Source organism: Rhinopithecus roxellana, chromosome 12, assembly GCF_007565055.1.
Source record: "Rhinopithecus roxellana isolate Shanxi Qingling chromosome 12, ASM756505v1, whole genome shotgun sequence".
NCBI classification, from domain to species: Eukaryota; Metazoa; Chordata; class Mammalia; order Primates; family Cercopithecidae; genus Rhinopithecus; species Rhinopithecus roxellana.
This window is the reverse complement of record NC_044560.1, coordinates 109,072,605-109,093,286: the sequence shown is the minus strand read 5'-3', so window position 1 is coordinate 109,093,286 and position 20,682 is coordinate 109,072,605. Positions and strand designations below refer to the sequence as shown.

Below are 20,682 nucleotides of genomic sequence, written 5' to 3'. Positions count from 1 at the left end.
TACCAAAAAAAAAAATCAGTCAACAAAGGAGCTTTTTGAAACAGTTCTCTTTACCCGTGATCACTGAGTGACGCCTGGGGCGGGGAGGCCGACCGAGAGTCGGGGGCGAGGGCTCCCCCACTGCCCCCCTGCCCCCACGCCACGTCGCCCAGCGGCATCGTGGAAAGAGGATTCTCCCATGCAAACCCCGGAGCCAGAGGGGAAGGGGGGGCGCCATTCTGCGCCCCCTACCCCTGGGGCACGGACACGGCCACAGCACGGGGGGCGGTGAGGCCCCGGGGACACGAGACACGGGGGAGGGAGAGGGGACCCCGCCCGCAGATGACCCGGGGGACCGGCGACCGGACGCGGCGGGGCGGAGCTGAGTGGCACAGGGGGCGAGGCTTGTAGCAGCGAGTCTCCCCTCCCCTCCTTTCGGACGAAGAAGGAAGACTTGGGCCCCGCAACTGGGCAGGAAAAAGGGGAGGGGCAGCCTCTCCCCGCATGCGGCCCGGAAGGGAAGCCCCACCCCCTTCCCGCGGGTAAAGGACACCCGTCTCCCAACAGAAACTGATCAATAAATTACAAAGTAGAGAAAAGGAAGGCGGACGTTTGGGGCGGGATTTCTTCCTGCCCGCTTCTTCCCCCTCAGTCCAGTTCATGTGGTTTGGTCCAGGCCCCGGCCCTGTGCGAGGCGGGCGCGCGCACGCCCGCTGGTCTGTACGGATGGTCCAGTCCTAGGCGCGAGCTCCCCCGCCCGCTCTCCCCGGCGAGGCCACAGTCCGGGCAGGAGAGGGAACAGCCCAGCCTCGGGAAGATTCTTCCGTCCGAGTGAGGTCACCTGCATGACGCCGGGCAGCGCGTGGAGCAGTGAATATCCACCGTGCCGCCCCGCACCCCCAAGGTCGCCCAGCACGGTCCTCACCTGGAGGCCTGCACTAGCAGGAATAGGTCCGGACCGAAACGCCGTCTGCCCGGGAACTCCCAGAAGTCTGGCCTGGAGGGAGAGCGAGCAGCGGTTCAGCCTGGAGTACCCTCCTCCCTGTTCCTCTCCAGGATTCCTCCCTTTGAACTTCCCTTCCCGATGTCACAACGATCGCCCGGCTCCACATGGGTTTCCCTCCCTTCCGACTCAAACTCGCTTTGGGCGAGTTCACTCCCGCCTTGGGAAGGGGGAGTGGGATTTATCCATTCCATCCTGAGGGGGGAGTCCGGAACGTTGGAGCAGTCCATTCTTCAGGGGTGGGCGAGAAAGGACTAGGCCATTCCAGAACCTGGACTACTGAGGTGGTCCATGTCCAACCCAAGGGAAGAGAGGAGGGGATGTCGCATTTGGGAGCCCCCCACCTTCTGGCTGCAGCTTGCGGAGAGGGAGCCCCGGAGAGCCCAGGGCTCCTGCTGCAGCCGAACGAAAGTTGGGGGGCAACATCTCAGCTGAGTCGGGAGTTACGCCTCGGAGGTCCTTCTCCCGGAACATCTTCCGCCAGGATGGGGAGCGGCTGAAAGACTTGGCGCTGTCCTAGGTACAGGAGCCGGGCAGCCGGTGAGGGCTACTCGGGCCTCGTCTGACTCCGCCCCTTCCTTTGACTCCACCCCTCTCCGGGTCGCACCTCTCCCTTAACCCCGCCCCTCTCCTGGCCCCGCCTCCCACTGTAACTCTTTAATAAAGTCAGGCCCCGCCCCCTCAGCGCCGCCTCTCGAGGAGCCGCTGGGGGCTGGGGGCAGAGCCCTCTGAGCTGCTGCCGCGCCCACCTCGTCCAGCCTCCTGTCTGTGCCTAAGGAGATAAGGTTGCTGAATTCCTTCTCCAGGAGCTGCCGGGCCTGGAAAGAGGAGGTGGAGGGGGCGGTTGGAGCGTGCAGTCTGCGAGGTGGGGACGCCTAGCATGCTCCGGGCCCAGCGGCAGCTCACCTGTGCATTCTGCGTGGGGATCTGCAGGAGCAAGGCCAGGTCGGAGTAGTCGAAGGTCTCGTCCAGGGCGAGCAGTGCCCCGTGTACCCCGCTCTCCGTGAGGTTCGTGGCAAATTCTTTCAGGCCCAGCCCGGACACCCAACCCATGACCCGCTCATTGGACCACACCATCACGTCTGGGGACGGAAAGGACCCTCAGCCGCGCCCCTCCCGTGGCCTGGAGAGTTCAGTTTAGCCCATACCTACACCTCCATTTCCTCTCTTCGGGCCACGCCCCCCACGCTGGCCCCACCCCTCGGTTATGGTGCCGATCTTCTTCTCCGGCCTCTCCCCACCCCCTCTCCTCCCCATCCAGCTCTACACCCTCCACCTGGCTCCCAAAGGGGCCCTTACACTCGACTTACCTCGGATCTGGGTCTGACTTTCTTCCCGCCTCCGCTCCAGGTCCTTCCGGTCATAGTTGAGCCGTTTGAGGCACATAATCCCATAATGTAGACTCACCCTGAGCAGCAGGAGAAGTGGAGTCACGGATGAGCCTTCCAATCCCCCTGGCTGCTGCTCCTACGGGTCCCTCCCCACTGGCTGTGCTCTTCTTGGAAAGGGTGGGGAACTGATCGGTTCTATTGACTGTTGACCGCCTCAGGAGGTGAGGCATTTTCAACAATAGGCACTTCCTATTGGCCAGCCTGGAGGGGATACAGGGTTAACTAGCCAAGCCATCTCAGGATCTGAACTTTTCCTGTGGACCATCTCATTGGTGAAAGGGGCACAGAGTGAGGATATCCTGAGAACTCAGGCTAAAAGGGCCAAGATAAGCCTAGGAATCTCCCATGGCCAATCCCATTGGCCAAAGACTCTCTGGGGTGGGGCTTTCCTTTGGACTGTACCCATTGGCCAGGCAGCCCCCACCTGTGAAAGCTGTCCACCATCTTGAGTTGGCCCCGGAGCTCCTTCTTGTTAAGGTGATCTAACATTCGGGCATCCACCAGCGACTCCATGAAGTAGCTGCGGTATTGGGGCAGCCCCAGGCTGGGCAGCCAGTCGTTCCCCACCCACTCGTGGTTCATGTCGCCATATGCCAGGATCTGGGGCCATGGGCAGGTGAGGGAGGAATCAGACCCTCTGGCCCCTTCCCACTGTGCATGAGAGGGGTACAGTCCAACCTCCCAATCCAAGGTTTTTTCCCACCCCATAGTAGCACAATGACCAATCTCTGCTCAGGATAATGGACCAATCCAGAGCTGTCTCCTAGTTCTTCATGACAACATATACTCTTGGCTACTCAAACAGTGGTCCTGAGACCTAGAGAATCACCATCACCTGTGGACTTCCTGGAATTGTAGAATCTCAGACCTTATTCCAGGCCTGCTGAAGTCGGTATCTGCATTTTCACAAGACCATCAGGTGATTTGAAATATACATTATATTTATTTTTTAATTTCCTTCTTTCTTCTTTTATTTTATTTCTCTTTCTCTTTCTGACAGAGTCTGCTATGTCACCTAGGCTGGAGTGCAGAGGCACGATCTCGTCTCACTGCAACCTCCCCGTCCCAGGTTCAAGCAATTCTCTTGCCTCAACCTTCGAGTATCTGGGATTACAGGTACATGCCACCACGCCAGGCTGACTTTTGTATTTTTTAGTATAAACGGGGTTTCACCATTGGCCAGGCTAGTCTCGAACTCCTGACCTCAAGGGATCCGCCCACCTCAGCCTCCCAAAGTGCTGGGATTACAGGCATGAGCCACTGCGCCCGGCCATATTTGTTTATTTTTTAGAGACAGGGTCTTACTATGTTGCCCAGGTTGACCTTGGCTTCTTGGGCTCAATCAATCCTCCTGCCTCAGTATTCCAGGTAGCTGGGACTACAGGTGCATGCCACCACAATACCCATTAAATTTGGGGAAGCACTGCTTTAACTCTGTCTCACTACAGTCCAACGTCACTACACCCCCAAGTCAGGACAATGAATTCTTTCAAGGCAGCTCTCCCACTAAGAAAGGGCCATCACTCTTGCAATGTCCTGAAAATACTTGTCTAATGTTGTATCTGGCCCAGGACAATATTCCAGATGAGCCCCAAGTCCCTCACTCCTTTCAGCATCAGCACAAAATCCACACCTCCCCCTGGCTAGAAATATGTGATCTATGACCACAGTCAAACATAATTCCTCCGTGGACAGTCAGCTCATACCTCTTGATTTTTCTGTTTGTTTGTTTGGTTTTTATGAGACGGAATCTCACTCTGTCACCCATGCTGGAGTGCAGTGGTGCAATCTCTGCTCACTGCAATCTCCACCTCCTGGGTTCAAGTGATTCTCCTGCCTCAGCCTCCCAAGTAGCTGGGATTACAGGCGCTAGCCACTGTGCCCGGCTAATTGTTGTATTTTTAGTAGACACAGGGTTTCACCATGTTGGCCAGGCTGGTCTCAAACTCCTGACCTCAGGTGATCTGCCCACCTCAGCCTCCAAAAGTGCTGGGATTACAGGCAGGAGCCACCGCGCCTGGCCACCTCTTGTTTCTTGAGAACAAAGTGTAGCTCTTCCACCCCAGTTTCTTATTCAGCCTGGCTACTTCACCACCACCACAGCCAATGCTTCCTCCTTGGCCCTGGTACACTGAGGAGTCCATTGTAGCCCCGGCCCCCTCCACTATAGGGACACCTGCTGCTCAGCGTCTCTCCTAAGCTACAGAATTGAAGCCCCTTAGAGCCCCCACAATCCACGATGATGAAATGGTCCATGCATAAGGCTGACTATGCAACAGTCTGGGCTTCCACATCGCATCCCCTCTACCCTCCCCACCACCAAGCCATAATGGAACAGTCCAGAGCCAAGCTTGGCACAGCGCCCCCCCATGGGGATGATGGCATGTTCTGGTGAGGACAGGGGCAGGGCTCGGAAGAGGAGCATCCATGCGTCGTGCACAGCCTGTTCATGCGCTCACGCCCCGCCCCGCGTCCCCTACCTGCTCCCAGCTGATCTCCTTGGTCTCCTGACCCGTTAGTAGGAAGAGGGGAGAGAAGGGGTGAGTTAAGGGGCAGGCAGAGGAGGACGCAAGGAGCGGACTTAGGGATGGCCACAGACTCGGTCCCTGCCCCCACCCCCAAAGAGGGTTAGTGCCACCCCCAAGGCGGCCTGCAGGGGGCACTCACGGGCTTGGTCGTGGCCGTAAGGGACTCCATCTCCTCGTGTGTCATCCACACGTTTCCTGTGGACTGAGGGGCAGGGAGTGTTAATGGATGGTGGGAGAGGGCTTCGCATGGGGGAGAGGAAGGAGGGTGTCCTCCTGAAGGCCCTGGGCCATACGTTTATGTCCCTCCTGCTTTCTGGGACAAGCAGTAACAGAGAAAAGGAATGATCCTTGTTATCGGGCACCTGCCATGTACTGGGCAATGTGACTTTGGAGTTGAACAAATTCAGGTTGGAATTGGGACCCTGCCATGCATTTTGCTGTGTGGCCCTGTGCAAGTGACGTCACCTCGCTGACCTCACACAGAGGTACAGAATGAGGATTCAAAAGTGGGGGGCAGACACAGCCATGGGGCAAATGTTTAGGGGGTGTGGCGGGGTTCACATTTATTGATCTTCTGCTCCCAACAACCCCACGAGTTAGGAATCCATACAAGGATAAAAACATGTATGTATCTCCTAGTGAGTATCAGGCACCAGTCACCATCATAGGGTGTGGGATATGGCTAGGGACACAACAGACCCTTTTCATAGAACTGGGGAAGAAATAATCAACATATTTTAAGTATGTTGGGGAAATTTGAATACAGATTGAATAGTCGATGAAATTAACAACTGTAGCCAGTTGCGGTGGCTCACACCTGTAGTCCCAGCACTTTGGGAGACTGAGGCGGGCACATCACTTTTGGAGTATGAGATTAGCCTGGCCAACGTGGAGAAACCCCGTCTCTACTGAAAATACAAAAATTAGGATGAGAGATGGGGTTTCACCATGTTGCCCAGGCCTGTAATCCTAGCACTTTGGGAGACAGAGGCAGGTGGATCACCTGAGGTCAGGAGTTCAAGACCAGCCTGGCCAACACTGGTGAAACTCCATCTTTACTAAAAATACAAAAATTTGCTGGGCATAGTGGCCTGTGCCTTTAATCTCAGCTACTCAGGAAGCTGAGGCAGGAGAATCGCTTGAACCAGGGAGGTGGAGGTTGCAGTGAGCTGAGATCTCACCACCGCACTCCAGCCTGGGCAACAGAGTGAGACTCCGTCTCAAACAAAAAAAAAGGAAAAGAAAAAGAAATTAACAACAATGTGAATGCCCTTAGGTATGATAAAGAATGTGGTGTTTACAAGGAAGAGAAAGACCCACTAGGCCGGGCGCAGTGGCTCATGCCTGTAATCCCAGCACTTTGGGAGGCCGAGGTGGGCAGATCAGGAGATCGAGACCATCCTGGCTAACATGCTGAAACCCCGTCTCTGCTAAAAAAATACAAAAAATTAGCCGGGCTTGGTGGCAGGCGCCTGTAGTCCCAGCTACTCTGGAGGCTGAGGCCCAGGATGCGGAGCTTGCAGTGAGCCGAGATCACGCCACTGCACTCCAGCCTGGGCAGCAGAACGAGACTCCATCTCAAAAAGAGAAAAAGACCCACTAAAGTAATTTTGGAGGCTAAGCTGTTATGATGACCTCAAATGACATTCAAGTATAGGTCTCTCAGCATCCCCAACCTGAAAATCTAAAAATCCAAAATGCTCCAGAATTCTAAAAAAAAATTTTTGTTTTTTGGATGCAGTCTCTCTCTGTCACCCAGGCTGCAGTACAGTGGGACAATCACAGCCCACCGCATCCTCGATCTCCTGGGCTCATAGGATCCTCCCACCTCAGCCTCCTGAGTAGCTGGGACTACAGGTATGCGCCACCACACGCGACTAATTTTTGTATTTTTAGTAGAGACGGGGTTTCGCCATGTTGCCCAGATTGGTCTTGAACTCCCGGGCTCAAGAGATCGGCCACCCAAGGCCTCCCAAAATGCTGGAATTACAGGTGTGAGCCACGGCACTTGGCCCTAAACTTCTTAAGTGCTGATATGAAGCCACAAGAGGAAAATCCCCCACCTGACCTCATGTGATAGATCACAATCAAAATGCAGTCAATACCTTGTTTCATGCACAAAGTTATTTAAAATATTGTATAAAATTCTTTTTAGGCATGTGTATGAGATGCATATGAAACATAAATGAATTTCATGTTTAGGCTTGGCTCCCATCCCCAAGATATTTCATTTCTATGCAAATATTAAAAAAAAAACAAAACTTTTTAAAATCAGAAATTCTAAACACTTCTGGTCCCAGGTATTTCAGGTAAGGGATACTCAACCTGTACTCCCCACTCCCGCCACCCCCCACACACAACAGAGCAGGTACAGCAAAAGGTTGAGAATTGCTGAACTGGGTACACATGATATCCTGTACGTTTGAAATTTCTCGTAATAAAAAGTTGAAACGAGGGCCAGGCGTGGGGGCTCACGCCTGTAATCTCAGCACTTTGGGAAGCCGAGGCGGGCGGACCACCTGAGGTCGGGAGTTCAAGACCAGCCTGGCCAACATGTCAAAACCCTGTCTCTAAAAATACAAAAATTAGCCGGACATGGTGGCAGGCGCCTGTAATCCCAGCTACTCAGGAGGCTGAGACAGGAGAATGGCTTGAGCCCGGGAGGAGGGGATTGCAGTGAGCCGAGATCGCGCCATTGCACTCCAACCTGGACAACAAGAGCGAAACTCTGTCTCAAAAAAAAAAAAAAAAAAAAGGCCGGGCGCAGTGGCTCAAGCCTGTAATCCCAGCACTTTGGGAGGCCGAGGCGGGTGGATCACGAGGTCAGGAGATCAAGACCATCCTGGCTAACATGGTGAAACCCCGTCTCTACTAAAAATACAAAAAACTAGCCTGGCGTGGTGGCGGGCGCCTGTAGTCCTAGCTACTCGGAGGCTGAGGCAGGAGAATGGCGTGAACCCGGGAGGCGGAGCTTGCAGTGAGCCGAGATCGCGCCACTGCACTCCAGCCTGGGCGACAGAGCGAGACTCCATCTCAAAAAAAAAAAAAAAAAAAAAAAAAGTTGGAATGAAAAGATAAAATAATTAGAAGGCAATAAATGCTGTGGGGAAAATTAGAAGGTGCTGATATGCTGGAATGATGGGGGAAACTAGTTTAGCTGACAAGGAAAGCTTCTTGGAGGTGGTGACATTTGAGTGGGACAGCAAATGCTGAGGAGAGGGAGAGAGTCAGGGAAGGAGGTGGGCTGGGCCCCTCCTGGAGTACCACATGGACCACAGGCCAAGTCGGGAGCAGAGGGGAGGCTGAGGGGGTGAGAGCCAATGAGAAGCACGGTCGTGGGACAGATGAGTGGCAAGCCCAGGATTGGCTAGACTGAGGGCAAGAGGCGGGGCCCTGAGGAAGCGAAGGCTGGAATTGGCTGCCGGACACTCACAGTGCGAGAGGAGGCGGGGGCCGAGGGCGAGGTGAGCGAGACCATCTCCTGGATGGCGAGGCGAAGCTTGAGTCTGTGCAGCGGGTTGCTGATGCCGATCTCGCGCTGGATCTCTGTGTCTGACAGGTTGGCCATGATGGCACCGCTTTTGACATTGGCCCGGCAGGCGGCCACGTACCAGGCAGGCATGCCTACCCACAGCTGCAGCAGAGGGACAGATGGACAGAGGGGACAGAGGAGGAGAAAACCGGAGATATGGGGGGACAGGGAGGGGGGATGGGCAAGGGGGTGTGGGGGATGAAACAGTGACGTGGAAAAGTTCGCAGGAAGAAGAAACAGGACAAGGAAAAGAGACGTGGACGAGATGAGGAAGAGTCCAAGGGAGACAAATGGCGGGGGGTGGGGGGAGGGGAAGAGAGAAAGAAAAAACAGAAAAGAAAGAGAAAGAAAGAAAGAGAGAAAGGAAGGAAGGGAAAAAAGAAAGAAAAAGAAGGAAAGGAAAAGAAAAGAGAGGGTGGGGAGAGACAGGAAGCGGGAGACAGGGAGACACGGCAGGGCGATCGGAGACATGAGGAGAAATATGGGGGATGACAAAAGCGTGGTCAGAGATGGTAATCGTGCCGAAAAATAGAGACAGAGAATCCAGAAAGAGAGAGTAGAGAGAACGACAGGAGACCATGACCCAGATGGGCAAGGCCAGAGCGGCAGGGGCGGAAGGAGAAGGAGAAAGAAGCTGTTTAGATGAAGAGGAAGGCTGAGCCGTCCTGGGTCCTCACCTGCCCGGCCCATGGCCACCCCCACCTCGGGGCTAGAAGCAGGGTGGCGCCAGGAGGACCAGGCAGCCTCTACCAGTAGGGCTGTCACAGGGGTTGGGGACCAACAGTCAGGGCATTTCTGGGCCCCAGTACCTCCAGCCAGGACACCACGGTGGGCCCGTCCCAGGCAGCAAAAGGTAGGCCCTGGCGGCAGGCCTCCTCCAGGAGTTCATGCCTGTAGGGGTGAAGGGGCCAGGATAGAAGCTGTCAGGGGTGGAGACCCCCTGCTCTGTGGATGGTCCTCATCACCACACACGCACACACGCACCTTTTATGAATGTATAAAACACGGCAGAAGGTCAAAAAATACATGTGAATCTAAATCCTCTCCCCCAACCCCTATCAAAAGAGAGAAAAAAGAAAAACAAAAAATATAAATGAAAAAAACACAAAAATTAAGAAAGAAAAAATAACTCTAGGAGCTGGTGGGTTTCCAGGAAAGCAAGTTCAGGGTCACGGACACCCCCTCCCAGCATTGAATTCTCATTTCTGTTCACCACCACTGCTGCACACACGCACACTCACACACACACTCTCACACTCGCGGGCACACACTCATGCACACTCACACGCACCATCACACTCTCACACACACTCATACACACTCATACACTCACACACACCACACACACTGTCGTCACTCACACCACACTCACACACACACTCATACATACTCTCACTAACACACACACACCACACACACTGTCGTCACTCACACCACACTCACACATTCATACACACATACTCTCACACACCACACACAGTCACACACACACACACTCGTGGGCACACATGCACACTCGCACCATCACACACACACACTCTCATACACACACTCATACACTCACACACATACTCTCACTAACACACACCACACACACACACACACACACACCACACACACACACTCATACACACACTCATACACACTCATACACACCACACACAGTCGTCACACCACACTCACACACACTCTCTCACACTCACACATTCACACACACACACTCACTTCCTCTTGTTCCTTCGGTCCTTGTCTCCTGGGCCTGTCAGCTTGGCTAGTCCCAGAGGGTCAGTGGCCAGTGTCTCATCTGAGGGTGTTCCAGCTGGAGGCAGGGAGGGGTTGAAATTTGGAAAATCTCAAGGGGGAGGCAGAATCTTTCATGCTGGAGGTGATGAGGCAAATGCAGGAAAGGCAGAGACCCTGAGGGAGTAGTGAGTGAGGCCACATCGAGGAAGTGGTAAAGCCAGACAAGCACCCATGAATTGGAGTCATCCCCCAAATACGGCTGGATGCACTGGGCTGTCCTTAGTAAGGTGGCAGTGGTGTGCTGGTAAATGCCTAACAACTGGCTTCTTGGGAAGGCAGAAGGGAATCCCTGATGTGTGGCGTTTGTCCATTTCTGTGGTGTAAATAATCCCACCATGGCCAATTTCAAGCTACCAGTGTGATATCAGCCAATTCCTGAAATAGCGGATCTCCTGAGCTAGTGAGAGCAGGCTCCAGCACACCACAGGAAGGTGCCCTGCCTTGAGGATGCCCTACCCTCTTCCTCTGTTTAAAAAATAGGTCACCAGGCACGGTGGCTCACACCTGTAATCCCAGCGCTTTGGGAGGCTGAGGCGGGTGGATCACTAGGTCAGGAGATCAAGACCATCCTGGCTAACATGGTGAAACCCTGTCTCTACTAAAAATACAAAAAACTAGCCGGGCGTGGTGGCGGGCGCCTGTAGTCCCAGCTACTCGGGAGGCTGAGGCAGGAGAATGGCGGGAACCTGGGAGGCGGAGCTTGCAGTGAGCTGAGATTGCACCACTGCACTCCAGCCTGAGCGACGGAGCAAGACTCCGTCTCAAAAAAAAAAAAAAAAAAAGTAAATGAGTCTGTAATCCCAGCACTTTTGGGAGGCTGAGGCTGTTGGATCACCTAAGGTCAGGAGTTCAAGACCAGTCTGGCCAACATGGCGAAACCCTATCTCTACTAAAAATACAAAAAAAAAAAAAAAAAAAAAGTAGCCAAGCATGGTGGTAGGTGCCTGTAGTCCCAGCTGCTTAAGAGGCTGAGGGAGAAGAATTGCTTGAACCCAGGAGGTGGAAGTTCCAGTGAACCAAGATCGCGCCACTGCACTCCAGCCTGGGTGACAGAGCGAATCTCCGTCTCAAAACAACAACAACAAAAACCAAACAACAACAACAACAAAAATAGGTAAAGGAAATCAATTCATTTACCCACCCAGTCACCCAAGCAGGCCCTAGAGTGCCTTTCCTTTTCCCTCCTCCTCCTGCCTACCTTAGCAAGCTGTGTTCCTTCCAAATTCGAAATAAGTCACCAAATGAATGAAGACATGAATGAAGTCAAATGAACATACAAAGAAGAAGAAAGAAAGGAAGGGAGGAAGGAACAAAGGAGGGAAGGGTTAGAGTGAGGTACTCACCCAGAGAAGAGCTGTCCCGGCCTGGGGGTCCCATTCGTCCCTTCTCTTTCTTGCCAAAGAGACGGCCTATAGAGGACTTGATGCTCTTCTTCTTGGGGGCTTTGTGCAGGGAGTCTGGGGTACCCTCACTGGGAAAGAAGGAGAGAATGAGAGCATATCCTGGCTGGGATGCCTCCTCTCCTCCCAAGTCCTTGTCCACCCCTTCTCATCTTCCCAAGCCAGCCTCTCCCTGTCCCTATCCCTTCTCCCTGCTGACCTTCCCCGTGAGGGTCCCCCATCTTCCAGGGACCCCGCCTGCAGTGCCAAGGCCTGGGTCATTCTTTCAAGACGGGCAGAGCGGGGAGTGGGTGGTGGGGTGTCTCCTGGGATGGCCGGCCCCTCCCCTCGTGGAGCTCCAGCTTCCTCCTTAGGGACATGATTCTGAGGACAGAGGGCACAGATGCTGGACTGAGTTCAAGGAGTCATGTTGGGGGCGCTTTATTAACTGAGATGTCTACTGAGGGGTGTGTGGGGTGACCCTGGTTTAGAACAGTATCCAAAGGTAGTCTAGCTCAAGTGAGGGTGAGTTGCAGAAACTTTTTTTGTTGAGATGGAGTTTCACTCTGTCACCCAGGCTGGAGTACAGTGGCACAATCTCGGCTCACTGCAACCTCTGCCTCCCAGGTTCAAGAGATTCTCCTGCCTCAGCCTCCCAAGTAGCTGAGATTAAAGGCATGTGCCACCACGCCCGGCTAATTTTTTTTTTTTTTTTTTTTTTTTGAGACGGAGTCTCGCTCTGTCACCCAGGCTAGAGTGCAGTGGCGTGATCTCGGCTCACTGCAAACTCTGCCTCCTGGGTTCACGCCATTCTCCTGCCTCAGCCTCCCAAATAGCTGGGACTACAGGCGCCCGCCACCACGCTGAGCTGATTTTTTGTATTTTTAGTAGAGACGGGGTTTCACCGTGTTAGCCAGGATGGTCTCAATCTCCTGACCTCGCAATCTGCCTGCCTCGGCCTCCCAAAGTGCTGGGATTACAGGCGTGAGCCACCACGCCCGGCCCAGAAACTTTTTAAAATCCTATGCAGAAACTTGATGCATGAGAAATAAAAGTACACCAGATCTGACTAAAGTGAAAGTTAGGGTTCAAGAACCCAGTGACTCCACCTCCCCTTTGCTCTTTGAGTTTGAACCTTTAGGGAAAGCTAAGGTTGCTTTGGAAAACAACTGCTATGAGGGGTTACTGTTGTTCACTGCAGAGCCCTGCTTCTGACCTCTCCCCATCCCCCTACTAGGCTGGGGAGACTTTAGAACACTCACAGCCTTGTCGGTGCCCTCACGGGCAGGGCTAGGGGGTGCCAGGCGGGGAGTTGAGTGGCCAGAGCTGGGAGGGGAGGGGCTGGCAAGGGTAGAGGTGGTGAGGGAGGGGGGCAGGGAGCAGCTGCTGCGGTAGCGGCCCAACGAGTCCAAGCCAGAGCTGGACACCCGGCTCTCCAGCTCCTCTGCCCTCTGTTCCGTTGTCTCCTTCTCCTCTTGGATCAGCCTGAGGAGGGAAACAGGGGAAACTGGGTAAGGGGCTGCAGCAGACAGTGGGAGAGGGAATCTGGGAGCACAAGGGGCCAGAAAAGCTTGGTGGGGACAAGGGGAATTCTGGGGAAGGTGCAATGACATCAGAGGGCTTTGGTGGGTTTCTGAAGGACTCCCAGGCTCAAGGAGAGTCAAGGAGTCCTGATAGTCTCAGGAAGTCATTGCAGGATTAGGGCTGTCAAGGTGATCAAGGTCTGCATCAGGGTGGCCCTGATGATAGTGGTTTGGAAAATCATGAAGGGATTACTGTGGACAAAAGGTCAAGTTCAAGGTGGACTGTAAGAGCAAGGTCATAACAGGAGCAGTGTGAGATCACGGACTCAGGTCACTCTAGGATCTGGGAAGGGCATGGAGTCATTCAGTATGGAAGGTGGTGGTCACGGTATATTTGCTGAAGGCTCATGAGGAGTGCGTTATAGCAGAATTGCTGAATATGGTCATTGCTGGTGAATTGGGGTAGACGTTACATCACTGGAGGCTTCTTAATAAGTTAGGGATGTTTTTTGTATTAGAAATTCTTGGTATATGGAGTTGAAGTTTTTATTTGTTTGTTGTTGTTTTTTTTTTTTTTTGAGACGGAGTCTCGCTCTATCGCCCAGGCTGGAGTGCAGTGGCCGGATCTCAGCTCACTGCAAGCTCCGCCTCCAGAGTTTACGCCATTCTCCTGCCTCAGCCTCCCGAGTAGCTGGGACTACAGGCGCCCGCCACGTCGTCCGGCTAGTTTTTTGTATTTTTTAGTAGAGACGGGGTTTCACGGTGTTAGCCAGGATGGTCTCGATCTCCTGACCTCGTGATCCACCCGTCTCGGCCTCCCAAAGTGCTGGGATTACAGGCTTGAGCCACCGCGCCCGGCCTTATTTGTTTGTTTTTTGAGACAGAGTCTCGCTCTGTCGCCCAGGCTGGAATGCAGTGGCACGATCTTGGCTCACTGCAAGCTCCACCTCCCAGGTTCACGCCATTCTCCTGCCTCAGCCTCCTGAGTAGCTGGGACTACAGGCGCTTGCCAACATGCCCAGTTAATTTTTTGTATTTTAGTACAGATGGGGTTTCACCATGTTAGCCAGGAGGGTCTCGATCTCCTGACCTCATGATCCGCCTGCCTCGGCCTCCCAAAGTGCGGGATTACAGGCGTGAGCCACCGCGCCCGGCCCGGAGGTGAAGGTTTTGATTAGGGCATTAGGATGAGATTCTTGGTGTTTGAGGTTGGGAACCTTGTGTTGTCTTGAGATTCTTAGGGTAGTGGAAGGCTCTGGGCACTCGTTATGTGAAACCACAAAATTGATGGCATAATGGAAGATTCTTGATGCACTGAGAAGAACTGGGGTATTTTGGGGTGAAGTCTTTGGTGTGTTGGGGAATGGTGAGTACTGGCTGGGGGTATATGTGTAGGTAGCACATAGAAGACTTCTGAGTGTATCTTAGGGGATGCCTGGACAGTAGAGTGAGTACTGGGCTGGAAGAATTCCTGTGGATGGTGTAAGAGGAGATGGACTCAGGCTTTCAGGTCTCCAGAGCCAAAAGGGCTGTGGTGTCAGCTCAGGCAGGACAGGGCAGGCCAGGGCTCACTTGATCTCCTTGTTGATGGCCTCCAGCTGCTCCTGAAGCATGATGGCCAGCGTCTGCACGTCAGCCTGCCCACTGGGGGACAGCAGCTCGGCCCCAAACATCCCCTCTGTCTCCTCCTCATCTGAGCCGTCCAGCTCCCCAGGGAATGGGGGTGGTATGGAGCCCGCAGGGGCAGACCGCTCCCAATCCTGTCCCTGTGTGGGGACAGAGCGACATCAGGTGGGTGGGGGCCGAGGTTGGCGCTGGGTCTTGGCTCATGATCCTGACCTTTCCTAACCTCATTGATGCTTTTCCCAGCCCAGCTTTATTTCTTTGTTTTTTTATTTTTTCTTGAGACAGTGTCTCTCTCTGTCGCCCAGGCTGGAGTACAGTAGCGCAATCTCGGGTTACTGCAACCTCTGCCTCCCAGGTTCGAATGATTCTTCTGCCTGTCTCCTCAGTAGCTGGGATTACAGGTGCCCGCTACCACGCCCGGCTAATGTTTGCATTTTTCCTAGAGACGTCATTTTGGCAAGGCTGTTCTCAAACTCCTGACCTCAAGTGATCTGCCTGCCTCGGTGCCAGCAAGTGTTGGGATTACAGGCATGGACCCCCCTGCCCGGCCTCCAACTTCTTCTCTTGACAGGTCCCTGTCCTTGATCCCTCCCCGAACCCTCTCCAAGCCACGCCCACAGCTATGACTCCATTCCTGCGCCTGATTCCCATGACTCAGCTGGCTCACCTAACCCCGCCTACTCTGGGATTCCATACGCCCCTCCCAGTCCCATCATCATTACTCTCAGGTTCTCACCAGGTGGCAGGACATCCACAGGAGACATCCAGGCAAGAGGGTTGCAGGGAAGGAGAGAAGAAAGGGTGAATGGGTGAGTCCAGGAGATCCTGCCTCTCAACTCAGCTTCCTCCCAGAGTCCCACGGATTTAGTTCCACTTCCTACCGCTGCCCACCCAAGCCCTGCTCAGTCCAGGCTCCAGAGGCAGCTGCTGACCTTGGAGGGCTCCTCTTTGACCCCCGACCAGCGGCCCCTCTTGCCTGCCCGACCACTGCCAGCCACATAGGGATCCAGGTGGGCACCAGAAGGTAATGTGGGTGCCTGAGAGTAACGGAGCTCCAGGGCACTGCCAGGAAGAGACCTGTGGGCATGAGGGAAGCAGTCAGGGACCAAGGGGTCAGGAAAAGGGCACAGAGGTAAGGGGTCACAGAGACAGACCTAGGGCCAGGGCCCTGAAGTCAGGGTCAAGGGGCCAGGCCTGGTGACTCAGGCCTGTAATCCCAGCACTTTGGGAGGCCGAGGTGGGCAGATCACTTGAGGTCAGGAGTTCGAGACCAGGCCAACATGGTGAAGCCCCATCTCTACTAAAAATTAAAAAAATTAGCTGGACATGGTGGTGGGTTCCTGTAATCCCTGCCACTCTAGAGGCTGAGGCAGGAGAATCATTTGAACTGGGGAGGCAGAGGTTGCAGTGAGCTGAGATCGTGCCACTGCACTCTAGCCCGGGCAACAGAGTGAGACTGTCTCAAAAGAAAGAAAAAGTAAATAAATAAAGTCAGGGTAAAACCAGAGGGGGCTAAGCGCGGTGGCTCACATCTGTAATTCCAGCACTTTGGGAGGCCAAGGCGGGAGGATCACTTGAGGTCTCGGGTTCCAGACCAGCCTGGCCAACAAGGCAAAACCTCGTCTCCACTAAAACTACAAAAATTAGCCGGCTGTGGTGGCACACGCCTGTAGTCCCAGCTACTCAGGTGGCTGAGGGACAAGAATTGCTTGAACTCAGGAGGCGGAGGTTGCAGTGAGCCAGAATCGTGCCACTGCATTCCAGCCTGGGCGACTGAGTAACAAAAAACCCCAGGGATCAGTAGAAGTCTCAGGAGGATAGGAAGTGGGGATTAGAAGGGAGGAGCCTGGCCAACGGGGCGCCATGGTGGAGGCAGGGCAGGAGGGCTGCTGTCACCTGGAGTAGGAGGATGGTGGCCTCCCCCGCAGCTGGTCGATCTCCATCTGCATCCGCTCCATTTCGGCCAAGAGCTGCTCCTGGGGGCCGGTGTTGGAGGTGTCGGGTTAGAATCTGCTCCGCCCAGGAGGAACAGCCCCTGCTAGACTTGCGGATCCTAGCCTCAGCAAACACTGCCCCAACTTCCTCGTCCTGTCCCCTCAGGGCCCCCTACCTTGTTTAGCAGCAGCTCATCCTGAAGCTTCTTCATGTTGGCTATCTCCTCGCTCAGGGAGTTCTGTGAAGACAGAGGTGAAGTGAGGGAGTGGGACCTGAGAGGGGCACGCCCGTGGGGCTGCAGGCAGCTCCCAATGCACACAGACAGGCCTGAGGGGACCCAGAAGGAATGAGATGGACAAATGGTGAGTTTCAGGGGAGCAGGGACAACGATGTTTCTGGGGAGAGAAGCCCTGGGATGCAATACCCTGTGCAATCTCAGAGGGTTCAGGGTTTGGGGGTCCATGGGGTTGGAGGCTTTGGGAAAAGTCAAGGACTTGAGGCATGGGTGCCCCAGAATTCGGCTCTTGGAACGTCTAGAATAGGTGAAAAAGCGGGTCTCGGCAATACAGCAGAGAAGGCTGCCCAACTCAGGATGCCGGGGTTTAGGGAGGCCTCCGATAACAGATCTGAGAGAAAGGCCTGGGGCCTCAGGATTCCAGCAAGAGGTAGTCCCAGAATTCCGCGTCCCGCAGTCCTGGATGGGGGCCGCACCTTCTCCTCCAGCGCCCCCATGCGCTCCTTGAGGTGAAGCTGTAAGCGCTCGTTGGACTCGCTCAGCAGCTTGTCCACCGTCTCGGACAGCCGCTTATTGTGGTCATCGTTCATCTTCTCCCGCTGCCGGGCCTGTGCAAAGCAGAGCGGGACGGGCGTGCTCAAGCTCATCCTGCCCAGACCACGGCCCTTGATCTAAGCCCCGCCCCCGGGCCCCCAGCCTCCTCATTAAGCTCCGCCCCAGCCTCGAAGCCCCACCCTCTGTGCTGTCTTCCGCCCCCTCACCCGCTGGAGCTCTTGATTCTTCTCTTCCAGCTGGGCCTCCAGCTGCCGAAGGCGCTCCTCGAAATTCCCATGACGTTCCTCAGCCTAGAGGATGGAACTCATGGCGTGTGACTTACCCTTCCAGGATCAGTCAGGCTCCGAGCCCCACCTCCTCCAAGGTTGAGCGCCAGGCTCCTCCCCTACAGCTATGAGTCAGGCCCCGCCCCTGCGCCTAGTCCACTTTTTCAGGACCTATTCCTTCCCTCTCAGGTTCCAGGCCACCAGTCCTTTCAGTCTAGGCTAGAGAACCCCGTTCCTGCGTGCAAACCTCCAGGCCCTCCTCATTCCAAGTCCTGTCCCTTTCCCAGCCCCTAGGCCTCACACTTTCCCCCAAATCCAGGGTTCTGACCTCGCTCCTACCCCTCCAGATTTGCGACCCTGCCTCCTCCAGGCCCCACCCCTTCCCCCACGCAAGGTCGCGACCCAAGTCCTCCCCTCACCTTGTTGAGCGCCGCCACGCGCTGCGCTAGCTGCGCCTCTATCTCGGGCAAGGTCTCCGCCTTCTGCAGCGTCTGCTGCAGCTTCTGTTTGGCATCGTCTAACCACTCGGCCAGCTGACGGCTCTTCTCTTCACTCTGGGGGAGGGAGAGGCAGGGGGAGGGCACGGGCTGCGTCACCTGGGCCCCGGCGCCGCCCCATCGCCCCTCCCGGTCTGCGCCCCCACCTGCCCTGCGCCCCCACCTGCCGATACAGTGACTCCTTGCTAGCTAACTCGTTCTCCAGTTTGTCGTTGGCGTCGTGCAGAGACGTGGCCTCGCGCTGGGCGCTCAGGTAGCGCTTCTCCAGTGTCGTAATCCGCTCCTCCATATCTTCCCGCTGCGCCAGTGCCTGCGGAGGTGGCAAAGGGCCCCTTGGACTGCGAGCCCCTGGGGGAGCGGATGGGGCATCCCCTTGTTTCCTGGTAAACAAAGTGCCCTGACGCAGGAATCAGAATGGTGGTATCACACCTGGTAAGAGCTCCCAGGACTAGCCCATTCTTTTTTTTTTTTTTTTTTTTTTTTTTTTTTTTTTTTTTTTTTGAGACGGAGTCTCACTATGTCACCCAGGCTGGAGTGCAGTGGCACGATCTCAGCTCACTGCAAGCTCCACTTCCTGGGTTCACGCCATTCTCCTGCCTCAGCCTCCCGAGTAGCTGGGACTACAGACGCCCGCCACCTCGCCCGGCTAGTTTTTTGTATTTTTTAGTAGAGACGGGGTTTCACCGTGTTAGCCAGGATGGTCTCGATGTCCTGACCTCGTGATCCGCCCGTCTCGGCCTCCCAAAGTGCTGGGATTACAGGCTTGAGACATCGCGCCCAGCCAACTAGCCCATCTTAAGTCCCTGCCGCCTGCGAGTTAAAATGGTGGTGCTACACCTCCCATGAGCTTCTAGGACGCTGCAGGCTCAGATCCTCTAGGTGCAGAGGATCTGAGGCCTGTAGGATGTGAAGGCTCCATTCCAGCCCTTTCCTCAAAACCCAGGGCTTGGATTTTTCACTAATTTCTGGCATACAGCAGACTTAGAATCAAACAGAAGTGTCCTGTGGTCTCATGGGAAATAAGGATCCCTTCTACCTAGAAGACAACACCTCCCAAGAACTACCAGGGTACCAGAGGCTTAGAACCCCAAAAGAGGTGCTCCAAGGTCTCATGGGAGATGGACCCCCATCTGGTAGCCCACATGGTGGGGCTACATTTCCCAAAAGCCCCCGTGGCTATTCAGGTTTTTTAAAAATCCCAGATGAAGACTCTCTCTCTCTCTTTCCTTTTTTTTTTTTTTTTTTTTTTTGAGAGGGAGTCTTGCTCTGTCACCCAGGCTGGAGTGCAGTGGTGCAATCTCGGCTCACTGCAACCTCCACCTCCTGGGTTCAAGCAATTCTCCTGCCTCCGCCTCTCTAGTAGCTGGGATTATAGGCACCCGCTACCACGCCTGGCTAATTTTTGTATTTTCAGTAGAGACAGGGATTTCACCATGTTGGCCAGGCTAGTCTTGAACTCCTGACCTCAGGTAATCTGCCTGCCTCGGCCTCCCAAAGTGCTAGGATTACAGGCGTGAGCAACCGCGCCCGGTCTCTTTTTCTTTTTTTTCTTTTCTTTTTTTTTTTTTTTTTTGAGACGGAGTCTGGCTCTGTCACCCAGGCTGGAGTGCTGTGGCCGGATCTCAGCTCACTGCAAGCTCCGCCTCCCGGGTTCACGCCATTCTCCTGTCTCAGCCTCCCGAGTAGCTGGGACTACAGGCGCCGCAATGTCGCCCGGCTAGTTTTTTGTAGTTTTTAGTAGAGACGGGGTTTCACCGTGTTAGCCAGGATGGTCTCGATCTGCTGACCTCGTGATCCGCCCGTCTCGGCCTCCCAAAGTGCTGGGATTACAGGCTTGAGCCACCGCACCCGGCCTCTTTTTCTTTTTCTATTTTTTTCTTTTTCTTTTTTTGGCAGAGTTTCACTCTAGCACCCTGGCTGGAGTACAGTGGTACGGATCTCGGCTTACTGCAACCTCCACCTCCCAAGCTCAAGTGATTCTTATGCCTCAGCCTTTCTAGTAGCTGGGACTAAAGGCACCCGCCATCACTCCCGGCTATTTTTTTTTTAAAGTAGAGACAGGGTGTCACTATGTTGCCCAGGCTAATCCTAGTGCTCACTCTTCTTTCTCATCCACTGCCTTCAAGAATCCAGGTCCACATTTCCCAGCAGCGCCCTGGGGTCACCGGGATTAGGATAAAGTGGCTTAAGCTAGGAAGGGGTGAAATACCCACAAAAGATGCCATTTAGAGGCTGGGCGCAGTGGCTCACACCCATAATCCCAGCATTCTAGGAAGCCAAGGCAAGCGGATCACTTGAGGTCAGGGGTTCGAGACCAGCCTGGCCAATATGGTGAAACCCCCATTTCTACTAAAGATAAAAAAAAAAAAAAAAAAAATCCAGGTATGGTGGCGCACATCTGTAGTCCCAGCTACTCGGGAGACTGAGGCA

General features: G+C 54.5%; 1 protein-coding gene across 1 annotated transcript in view; it reads right to left on the bottom strand.

Moving 5' to 3' along the window:
• Window positions 1–29: 29 nt before the first annotated feature.
• Window positions 30–20,682, bottom strand: part of PPFIA3 (PTPRF interacting protein alpha 3) — a 31,337-nt gene continuing 10,684 nt past the window's right edge. Inside the window, exons 8-29 of the mRNA XM_030912867.1 lie at window positions 18,416–18,562; window positions 18,175–18,309; window positions 17,696–17,779; window positions 17,411–17,542; window positions 16,875–16,937; window positions 16,661–16,740; window positions 15,697–15,841; window positions 14,711–14,898; window positions 12,878–13,100; window positions 11,836–11,999; window positions 11,580–11,707; window positions 10,159–10,252; window positions 9,243–9,324; window positions 8,335–8,535; window positions 5,041–5,103; window positions 2,798–2,973; window positions 2,293–2,390; window positions 1,889–2,064; window positions 1,732–1,800; window positions 1,327–1,498; window positions 905–976; window positions 30–820 (exon numbers count right to left, since the gene is read on the bottom strand). Coding sequence (XP_030768727.1) covers window positions 918–976; window positions 1,327–1,498; window positions 1,732–1,800; window positions 1,889–2,064; window positions 2,293–2,390; window positions 2,798–2,973; window positions 5,041–5,103; window positions 8,335–8,535; window positions 9,243–9,324; window positions 10,159–10,252; window positions 11,580–11,707; window positions 11,836–11,999; window positions 12,878–13,100; window positions 14,711–14,898; window positions 15,697–15,841; window positions 16,661–16,740; window positions 16,875–16,937; window positions 17,411–17,542; window positions 17,696–17,779; window positions 18,175–18,309; window positions 18,416–18,562 — 2,679 coding nt within the window. The 3' untranslated portion in view covers window positions 30–820; window positions 905–917. The remainder of the gene's footprint in view (window positions 821–904; window positions 977–1,326; window positions 1,499–1,731; window positions 1,801–1,888; window positions 2,065–2,292; window positions 2,391–2,797; window positions 2,974–5,040; window positions 5,104–8,334; window positions 8,536–9,242; window positions 9,325–10,158; window positions 10,253–11,579; window positions 11,708–11,835; window positions 12,000–12,877; window positions 13,101–14,710; window positions 14,899–15,696; window positions 15,842–16,660; window positions 16,741–16,874; window positions 16,938–17,410; window positions 17,543–17,695; window positions 17,780–18,174; window positions 18,310–18,415; window positions 18,563–20,682) is intronic.